We start from the raw sequence: 11,047 nt of genomic DNA, 5'->3' as shown, positions 1-11,047 counted from the left end.
TATTTATTTTATCTTATTTCACAGAACAGTCTCAGAATAATATTGCCAATATGACTACTAAAGTCATTTAATAAAGTGTTTGCAATGCTCTTTCCATTCTCCCTCACAGTTTTTTTTTGGGTGGGGTGGGGTGATGAGGAAGTGTTTGTGTGTAAATGATGCCAAAATAAAAAAATCTAGATCTCTAGCTGTTTGTGTGCCATACTGCTTTTAACAGTTGCATTCTATCTACCCTAGGAGAGCACATGGCCATTACATCCTATATTCTACCTTCTAACCCTCATTTAGTCTTAGTTCCCTACAATATATTTATATAGGCATCCCTTGGAGATATTGCAGGTCTGGTTCCAGACCACCACTATAAAGTGAGTATCACAATAAAACAAGTTGTAATATTTTTGCTGGTGGAAGGTCAGCCTTCGATTTGTAAAAAGAAAAAAAAAAGCAACATCAGTGAAGTGCAATAAAACAAGGTACACCTGAATAACTGTCTTTTTAGTCACTTTTGTTGTCTGAAACTTATTTTCTAGAAGATACCTTAAGAAAGGCACATGAAAACTATAGTCCTTGAGCTTTTTACATCCAAATCAAAATTTAAAAAGTTTTGAGGTATAGTTGACATTAACTGCACATAAAGCATACACTCTGATGAACTCTGACCTATGTTTACCCTGTAAATCAAGATAACAAAGAAAGACAAAACAAAGCAAAAACCTATAGGGGATACACAAAAGATAATGAGAAAGGAATCTAAGCATACCACTAAGCATACCACTAAATAAAGTCATCAAACCACAAGAATAGAGCAAGAGCAGAAGAGAGGAACTATCAAGTGAGAAAAACAATTAACAAAACAGCAATAAACACATATGTATCACTAATTTCTTTAAATATAAATGGACTAAATTCTTCAAAACACATCATAGAGCAGCGAATGAGTAAAGAAACCCAAGATCCATCTATATGCTGCCTACAAGAGACTAATAACTTCAGATGTCAGGACATACACAGACTGAAAGTAGAGATGGAAAACGATATTCCCAGCAAATGGAAAACAAAAGAAAGCTGGGGTACCTATACTTATATCAGACAGAACAGACTTTAAAACAAAGACTGTAATAAGAGACAAAGAAAGACATTACATAATGATAAAGGAGTCAATCCAACAAGAGGATATAACATAAATATTTATGTACCCAACACAACAGCACCTTTGGATATTAACATATTCAAAGGGAGAAACAGACAGCAATATAGTAAGATTAGGAGACTTTAACATAAATACATAACATACATACATAAATGGACTGATCATCCAGAGAAAGTCAATAAGAAAATATCAACCTTAAACAACATGTTTGACCAATAGACTTAACAGATATACACAGAACATTTCATCTAAAAACTGAACATTCTTCTCAAGTGCACATGAAAAATTCTCCAGGATAGATCATATGTCAGGCAACAAAACAAGTCTTAATAAATTTAAGAAAACTGAAATCCTATCAAGCATCTTTTCTGACCACAATGGTATAAACTGGGAAACAATTACAAAAAAAAAAAAAAACCTGGAAAATTCACAAATATGGATATTAAAGAACATGCTACTGAACAACCAAAGGGTCAATGAAGAAATCAAATGAGAAATAAAAAGTATCTTAAGACAAATGCAAATAGAAATACAACATACCACAATTTATGGGATGAAGCAAAAGTTGTTCTAAGAGGGAAGATCGTAGTGATAAATGCCTACCTCAAGACACACACATACACAAATCTCAAACAACATAACTTTACACCTCCAAGGACTGGAAAAAGTCCCTGAAACAAATGAAGTCCAAAGTTACTGGGAGGAAAGAAATAACAAAGGTCAGAAAGGAAGTTTATGAAATAGAGAATAAAAGACAATAGAAAAGATCAATGAAACTAAAAGTTGGTTCTTTGAAAAGATAAACAAAATTGACAAACCTTTAGACTCACCTAGAAAGAGATGGCCCAAATAAATAAAATCAGATGTGAAAAGAGGACACATTACAACTAATACCAGAGAAATACAAAGGATCCAAAGAAACTATTATGAAAAATTATACACCAACAAATTGGACAACCTAGAAGAAATTAACAAATTCCTAGAAACGTACAACCTTCCAAGACTGAATCATGAATTAATAGAAAACCTGAATAGACCAATTACTAGTAAGGAGATTAAATCAGTAATCAAAAATCTCCTAACAAATGGAAGTCCAAGGCCAGATAGCTTCACTGGTGAATTTTACCAACATTCAAAGAATTAATACTGATATGTCTAAAAACCTTTCCTTTGAAAGGGAATGCTTCCAAACTCATTTTATAAGGCCAGCATAATCCTGATACCAAAACCAGACAAGGATATCACAAGAAAATTACAGGCTAATATCCCGGATGAACATAGATGTGTAAATCCTCAATGAAATACTATAAAACCGAATTCAACAATACATTAAAAGGATCATACTATGATTAGGTGAGATTTATTCCAGGGATGCAAGGATGGTTTAACATCTACAAATCAATCAAAGTGATATATCACATTAACAAAATGAAAGATAAAAATCATATGATCATCTCAGTAGGTACAGAAAAAGCATTTGCTAAAATTTGATATTTATGATAACTTGCAACAAAGCTGGTATACAGGGAATGCACCTCAATATACTAACAGCCATATTCAGTGGTCCCCAACCTTTTTGGCACCAGGGACTGGTGCTCCTATAAGAATCTAATGCCTGATGATCTGAGGTGGAGGTGAGGTGGTGATGCTAGTGCTGGGTAGATGCTGCAAATACAGATGAAGCTTCGCTTGCTCGCCTGCTGCTCATCTCCTGCTGTGCAGCCCGGTTCCTAACAGGCCATGAATTGGTACCAGTCCACAGCCCGCAGGTTGAGGACCCCTGCCATATATGACAAGCCCACAGCTAACATATACAACAGTGAAAAGCTGAAAGCTTGTCTCAATCAGAAATAAGACAAGGATGCCAACTCTCACCACTTTCATTCGACACAGTATTAGAAGTCCCAGCCAGAGCGATCACAAGAAAAAGAAGTAACAGGCATCCAAAGTGGAAAGGAAGAAGTAAAACTGTTGTGATTTGAAGATGATATTATATATAGAACACCTTGAAGGCTCCACCAAAACACTTTTAGAATTAACAAATTCAGTAAAGTTGCAGAATGCAAAATATACAAAAATCTTCCTATATAAACATGAAACAATATTTGTATAGAAAAACATCCTCACAAATAACTGGAAGGTGATGAACATCAAGTTTTATCTCTTTTAGTTTTTAACAGTTGAAATTCTTTGTTTACTCTCTTCTTTCACTTTTTCCTTCAGTGCTGTCATGCAAGTTCATTACTGTGTTTTCGACAGTAATCAATTTATCTTCTTTGTACTGCTTTCAATTTTGCTGTTATTCTTTGTAGGCATCTGTTTCTCCAACTCTGCCATCTCACAAGCTCTCTCTCACACACAATATATATATGAAAATCTTTTGCATTTCTATACACTAAGAATTATCAGAAAGAGAAATTAAGAAAACAATCCCATTTACAACTGCATCAATAACAGTAAAATATCTAGAAATAAATTAACCAAGGAAGTGAAAGATATGTACATGCAAACTATGAGATAATGGTAAAAGAAATTAAAAAGACACAAATAAATGGAAAGATGTCACTGTTCGTGGATTGGAAGAATATTGTTAAAATGTCCATACTACCCAAAGCAATCTACAGATTCAATGCGATCCTTATCAAAATTCCAATGGCATTTTTCAAAGAACTAGAAAAAAATAACCCTAAAATTTGTATGGAACTACAAAAGACTCTGAACAGCCAAACAATCTTGAGAAAGAAGAACGATGCTAGTGGCATCAAACTCCCTGATTTCAAACTACATTACAAAGCTATAGTGATTAAAACAGTATGGTATTGGCATAAAAATAGACATGTAGATTAATGGCACAGAATACAAAGCCCAGAAATACCTATATGGTCAATTAATTTACAGCAAAGGAGCCAAGAATATGCAGTGGTGGAAAGGATAGTCTCTTTAATAAATGGTGTAGAGAAAACTGGGCAGCCACATGCAAAAGAATGAAACTTGACCACTATTTTACACCATATACAAAAATTAACTCGAAATGGATTAAAGACTTGACTAGAAGACCTGAAACCATAAAACTCCTAGAAGAAACAGGTGGTAACCTCCTGATATTGGTCGCAGCCACAATTTTCTATAGCTGACTCCAAAAGCAAAGGCAACAAAAGCAAAAAGTAGGACTATATCAAACTGAAACACTTCTTCACAGCAAAGGAAATCAATAAAATGACAAGGCAACCTACGAAATGGGAGAAAATATTTGAAAATCATTTATCTGATAAGGGGTTAATATCTAAAATACAAACTCCAGCAAAGAAACAATCTGATTTAAAAATGAGCAGAGAATCTGAGTAGACATTTTCCAAAGATATAAAGATAGCTGACAAGTACATGAAAATAGTCAACATCAGTAATCGTCAAGGGAATACAAATCAACACAATAAGGTATCATCTCACACCTGTTAGAAGAGCTATCATCAAAAGGCCAGATGGAACAAGCGTTGTTGAGGATGTGGAAAGAGAACCCTTGTATACTATTGATGGGAATGTAAACTGGTGCAGCCACTATGGAAAACAATTTAGAGTTCACCAAAAAATTAAAAATAGGGCTGCCATAGGACCCGGCAGTACAACTTTTGGGTATTTATCTGAAGGAAACAAAAACATTAATTCAAAAAGATATATGTACCCCATGTTCAATGCAACAGCCAAGGTGTGAAAACACCTAAGTGTCCACTGATGGGTGGATGAATAGATAAAGAAGATATGTGTATCTATACAATGGCACACTATTCAGACACAATAAAGAATGAAATCTTGCCACTTGTGACATGGATGGACCTTGAGGGAATTATGTTAAGTGGAAGAAATCAGAAAGACAAATACTGTATGATCTCTTATGTGGAATGTAAAAAAAGCCCCAAACAAAAATCTTTCAAGCTCACAGAGGAGGTATGGGGTGGGTGAAATATATGAAGGTGTAAGTAACTGTTAGGGGATATAATGTACAAAATGGTGAATACAGTTAATAAAACTGTATTTGAAAGTTGCTAAGAGAGATCTTAAAAGTACTCATCACGAAAAAATTATATATTTTTTGGTAACAGTATGGTGATGCATTTAACTAGACTTATTGTGGTAATTGTTTTGCAATGTATGTAAATATCAAATTATTGTCATATACCTGAAACTAATATGTTGTATGGCAATAATACCTCAATATAAAAAAAAGAGGTAAAAAAGTATTTTATTGAAAAAAAAGATAAGGAACATATTACTCCCAAAAGTTCCCTCAGTTTCCTTTGTAATCCATCTCTCCCCAACTCATCCCCCACACCTCCTGCCCCATAAACCTGGCAACCACTGACCTCCTGCCAGTATAAATGTTTGCTTTTTCTAGAATTTTAAATCAGTGAAATCATAGTATGTACCTTTTTATGTTTTTTTTTTTTCCCCATTCAGCATAATGATTTTAAAATTCATTGATTTGTATCGATAGTTTCTTTTTATTTGCCGAGTAGCATTTCCATAGTTCGGATGTACCGCAATTTGTTGATAGAATACCTGCTGATGTGCATGTACATTATTTCTACTTTTGGCTATTAAAGCAGCTATGAACTTTTGTGTATAAGTGTATGTGAACTTGAAAGTCAATAAGGTTATAAATCCTTAGTTCACATGTTCTTTCATTGCGTATGTGTTCTCCTTTTCCTTATGCATAGATCATTGCTGTTGACAAGTCCAATGATAATCTAATTTTGTTTCCCTTATTAAGGCATATGGGTCTTTTCCTCTAGATGTCCAAATGATTTTCTTTAAAGGCCAATAACTTTACTAGAATTGTATCTTTTTGTTGATGGTTTTGGGTTGATATTCTTAAGTGTAGGGTATGCTCTCTCAATATGTAGTAGTTTCAAATCTTTTTGTTTTTAAAGTGTTTTTTCATATTAATTTTTAGTATTTGTTCTGTTTTCTTCTTCCAGGACTTCTAGTATTTATTATGTTTGATCTTTGCTTGTCTTCACCTTTTCTCAAAATCTTTTTCTCTCTTTAAAAATTTCCCCCTTTTCACACTCTATTTCTCTTAAGGCATTCTATATTATATTTATTTGCTCTTGTATTCCTTCTATTTTAATCTTTAGTTCTGAAATAAATTATTTTTTATTCCTTCCTGAGTTCTGTAACTTCATCTCTTTTTCTTATTTTGATTTATGCTGTATTTTCATGCCTTATATAATTTAAAAAATGTCTCTTGTTTTAAAATAGTGGGTGACAGTTTGATTCCATTTTGTGGGCGTGTTTTTCTTTCACTGACTGTAGGGATGTTATTCTGCATATTCTTTTTTTTCTAATAAGGAAAACTTTGTATGCAATTTCACCTTAAATACTTTTATTTTTATGAGAAATTAGTTTTCCTGATGAAGTGAGGTTCAGAAAAGCCTGAGTTCATAAGTCTGTCTTTGTGTAGTGTTAACAAATGTGATAGCTTGCTTTCAGAATTTCCTGGCTTGTTCCCTTCCCCTACTTCGGTCTATATCCTCTTTCCTTTCTGTGTCTCCATCTGGCTCCATTTTGATTTCACTCCCAGCAGTTTCTCCTCACAAGGGGCCCTATCATGAAAGCAAGCCCTGGTCAGATTTCTCTAAGCCCCTTTAGTCTTCCTTATGATGGGCCCTTGGTATGATATAGTGCAAAACCCCTCCCAGTCAGTTCTCCAAAGATGATATACGAATGGCCAATAAGTATGTGAAAAGATGCCCCAAATTATTAGTCATTAGAGAAATGCAAATGATAATTACAATGAGATACCACTTCACACCCACTTGGATAGCTATAATAAAAAAGACAAGTTTTAACAAGAATATAGAGAAATGGCAACCCTCATACGCTGCCGGTAGGTACAGTTAACTTGGAAAATGTACAGTTAACTTGTAAAATGGTACAGTTAACTTGGAAAAGTTTAGCAGTACCTCAAAAAGTTAACCATAGAGTTTTCATTTGACTTAGCAATTCCACTCCTAGGTATAGACCCAAGAATACCGAGAACATATCTTCATACGAAAACTTATGCACATATGTTCATAGCATTATTCATAATAGCTGAAAATGTCCATCAACTGATGAATTAATGGCCCCACAAAATTACTCACAATGGAATATTATTCAGCCATAAAAAGGAATGAAGTACTGATACATATTGTGATAGGGATGAACCTTGAAAATATGCTAAGTGAAAGAAGCCAGTCACATGAGACCATATACTGTATGATTCCATTCATCGGAGATGTCCAGAGGAGGCAAACTCATAGAGAAGGTAGATTACTGGTTGCCCAGGGCTGGGGGTAGGGTGGGATGAGGAGAACTACTGACAGATTTTATTTTTGGGGTGACAAAAAAGTTCTGGAAATTAGATAGTAGTGATAACTGTGAAACTTATGAAAACAACAGGTCCTTGCATAATGTCATTTCATTCAGCATTGCCTTGTTATAATGTTGATGAGAAAAAAAAGTCAGTTCCTGTCCAGGGCCACTGTCTGTGTGGAGTATGCACGTTCTCCACATGTCTGTGTGGGTTCCTACCCACATCCCAAAGATATGCACGTTAATTGCCATGTCTAAACTGTCCCAGCATGAGTGAGGGTGGGTATGCATTTCAGTGTGCCCTGCGATGGGAAGGGTGACCTGTATAGTGTGGGCTCCTGCCTTGCACCCTTGGCTGCTGGGATAGGCTCTGGCCATCTGTGACCCTGAAATGGAATAAGCGGTTAGAAAATAATTACCTTACTTTTTATTAATATTTCTTAAATGTATGTTTAGTTCACATTTATTCCAATGTTTAATATTAGCAGTGCTTTGGGTCTTTGTTTAGAAGTTTGCTGGTATTTTTGTGACCAGCACTATGCTGTAGGAACTTAACTCTTGTTTCTATCAATTAGCCTAAGGTAAAATTGGTTTCGTTATATGAAGTTTTGCTTAAAGTTGGTTTCCAAGAACCTATCAACAATGTTAAGTGAAGACTACTATATACTAAAATCTACGGGACTGCATACTTTAAAAAAGGTGAATTTTATGGTGTATGAATTCTATCTTACTTTAAAGAAAACTTAAAAACAAAAACAAAACTTCTTCCAGTTTCAGCTGCTATTCTCAAACTGGCCAGCTATGCTTTGCAGTGAATACTTGTTGGCTATTTTGGGGGTACTCCTCTTCTTAGGTTTGTTAGAAGGCACCCCATTGCTTCCTTATTCCTCCTGCTCAGATACCAATACCATGCAGTCTTGGGGCTGTTGGTGGTTCAGTCCTCTCCACCTGTATTTTGGAGTCTGTAGAAATACCGTGTTAGCCAGTTTTGTTCTAAGTGTTGTTCATGAGGTTATGTTTTTGCTACCTAGTTGTTCTGCTGGTTTTATGCACAGATGTGGAAAGAATGAAAAATTGTGATGCCACTCCCTACCATCTTGCCAGAAGCCTCTCAGTCTATTCATTTTTACAACTTGGTCAGCAGGAGAGGATGACAAGGTCCCAAGTAATAAGACACTGAGATAGGCACCTGGGGCCTTGAGGGCTAGGCAGACTGTGGATCCCCTGAATTGGGGGATACTGACTTTGAGTTTCCATCTGGGTAGATTTCAGAAGTATTTGAGGCTATCAAAGCCAGAACTGCTGTGTAGAGAGAAGACACACAGATTCTAGGGTTCTAACTCTGGCACAGTGTCTTCTCTAAATCACTTACTTTTTCTGAGCCTCATTTGCCTCAACAAAAAATGGGACTAGGACTGCTTACCTTACAAATATGTACATTTGTTAATTTCTTTTAGCCTTCACAAACATTTGTGAGGATTACATGACACACAGTAGGAGCTGAAGAAATGAGTTTTTCCTCCACTGCCTCCAGTGCTTTCTCGACTGTTTCAACTTTAATGTCCGATGACTAGAAGTATAAGAAACTAAATTCCTATGATGCTTCCTACAATACTACTTAGTTCTATGGGATCACAATGACCACAAGGCAATGTCAATTGAGGCGTTCAGAGCAAAGGTGGCAGGAAGGCAGGCTACTGCTGCCACCTTGCCAGTGCCCTGGTCCTCCTCAACTTAGGAGCTTGCAAGGAGGAATCAGTGTTAACCCCGCCCAGGGCTGAATGAAGTTGGTGCAGCCTGGCCTCCCTGGATGCAACCTCTGTCTGGTATCAGAACAAAGACGCTCAAAGCTGCTCTACTATGCATGTCTGGTCAGCAGCCCCTCCCCTGGTCCACTGCACAGCAGCAACACTACTCCTACCTCACTCTAGGGAATCTACAGGAGAGACATGGCAAGTCAGCAGAGCTACCCTCTACATGCAGGCAGGGTCTGGACTTACAGTGTGAGCATTGTTGATCTTCTTCACTTCCCACTGGCCCTCCCCAGTGTAGGTCAGCAGGGAGATGGCACCATCCGAGCTCCCACAGGCCAGGATCAGACCATAGTCATGGGGGGCCCAGCACACAGAGTTTACTGCAGGAAGGAGGGAGGCATGGTGAACAGACTGTTTTTCCAGACTTACTATTTTAATAAATTTCTTAAAAAAAAAAAAAAGCCAGGATCACTAGGGAGAAGTTGTAACTTCGTCAATTAAAGAGATTCAAAAAACCAATCACCTAGTAACATCATTATTTCATAAACTAATATCTATCTTAAGAAAAAGTAGGCTGGACAACAATCTGAGAATGAAGGCTAGTACTTAAAATGAATAAATCTTAAAAAAACAAAACTGTATCGTCTCCACTTTTCTCATTTTGCTTTGGACTGGCTTTAGGTCTTGGGGCCTTAACTCCTCTGTGGACAGACTAGCAGAAAAGCCAACCAAAGCCCAAGGGACAAACAAGAAGCATTGCAAGGGGGAAAGAACCAGAGCATTAGGCAAGACAGAGGTCATTCTCATCCAAGGGCCCCCCCACCCACTTTCTCCTGCCACACTCAGTGTACCTGAGGAGTCGTGTCCCGTGTGCTCATGTGTCTTCTCCCAGGTGCCGTTTTCCTCTTTCCAGATAATGACTTTCCGGTCATAGGAGCAGGATGCCAGGATATTGCCATACATGGGGTGGGCCCAGGCCACTTGCCACACAGGACCCTCGTGACTGCAAAGGGAGAGGGTCAGAGACTGCTTAGATGTGCTAGAGGAACCCTCAGTGCTCTGTCGGGCATTACTTCGGAGAGAACTGAATGGCTTCCTTGGTAGGCAGAGACAATGTCTCAGGACAGAACTGCCTAAGAATTTCAAAACGGACAGCCAGACTGTCACTGCTAAAAGGGACTTCACTGGATAGTAAGGACCTTGAGGCCAAGAGGTCAGAGGCTTTGAAAACAAATCAGGATGCTAAGTTAGCCTCTCTGTTCCAAACTGGTAGGACCCTTACATGCCCCATATTGCAGCCAGCACCACCTATATCTACTGTCATCAGCAGTCATCGATCAATCTAGGATTTGCACCCACAAGTGCTTGGTAACTATCTGTAGAGTGAATTGTTATTTATCCTTCCAGATGGTCAACTCCTTGAGAAGGCAGTATCTATTTCATTTTGATATTTTCCACTACTCTTTTAATTTGTTCACAAGGCATCTTTCGCTCTTCTCTTCTGATCTTTATGCATTCATACATGCTAAGTATTGTCTGGGCATGTACCCTGTACTGGGCGTGATACTGGGGCTATCTCTCAGTTCAGGGAAGGGTGGGCACCCAGCACATGAGCAGTAGCTCAGCTTAGAGATTCTTTCACACTCACTCCCCATTCTCCAGCTGCTTTACTTGAAGCAAGGACCATCTTACTTATGGCTTAGTCTCTTAATGAGGATACCATCAAGGCTTCTTTCATAGAGTGGTCAAGAGGGGAAATATTTGTGATAACTCATGCAGAGCTTAGAACAGT

At 37.3% G+C, this 11,047-nt stretch overlaps 1 protein-coding gene across 3 annotated transcripts in view; it reads right to left on the bottom strand.

The window, feature by feature from the left end:
* SEC13 (SEC13 homolog, nuclear pore and COPII coat complex component) overlaps nt 1-11,047 on the bottom strand; it is a 45,392-nt gene that overhangs the window by 26,881 nt on the left and 7,464 nt on the right. For all 3 annotated transcript variants that reach the window (XM_023536847.1, XM_023536848.1, XM_023536849.1), the window contains exons 3-4: nt 10,107-10,258; nt 9,502-9,635 (exon numbers count right to left, since the gene is read on the bottom strand). In XM_023536847.1, coding sequence (XP_023392615.1) covers nt 9,502-9,635; nt 10,107-10,258 — 286 coding nt within the window. The remainder of the gene's footprint in view (nt 1-9,501; nt 9,636-10,106; nt 10,259-11,047) is intronic.

This window comes from Pteropus vampyrus, unplaced genomic scaffold, assembly GCF_000151845.1.
Source record: "Pteropus vampyrus isolate Shadow unplaced genomic scaffold, Pvam_2.0 Scaffold171, whole genome shotgun sequence".
NCBI classification, from domain to species: domain Eukaryota; kingdom Metazoa; phylum Chordata; class Mammalia; order Chiroptera; family Pteropodidae; genus Pteropus; species Pteropus vampyrus.
This window is presented reverse-complemented; position numbering and strand designations above follow the sequence as displayed.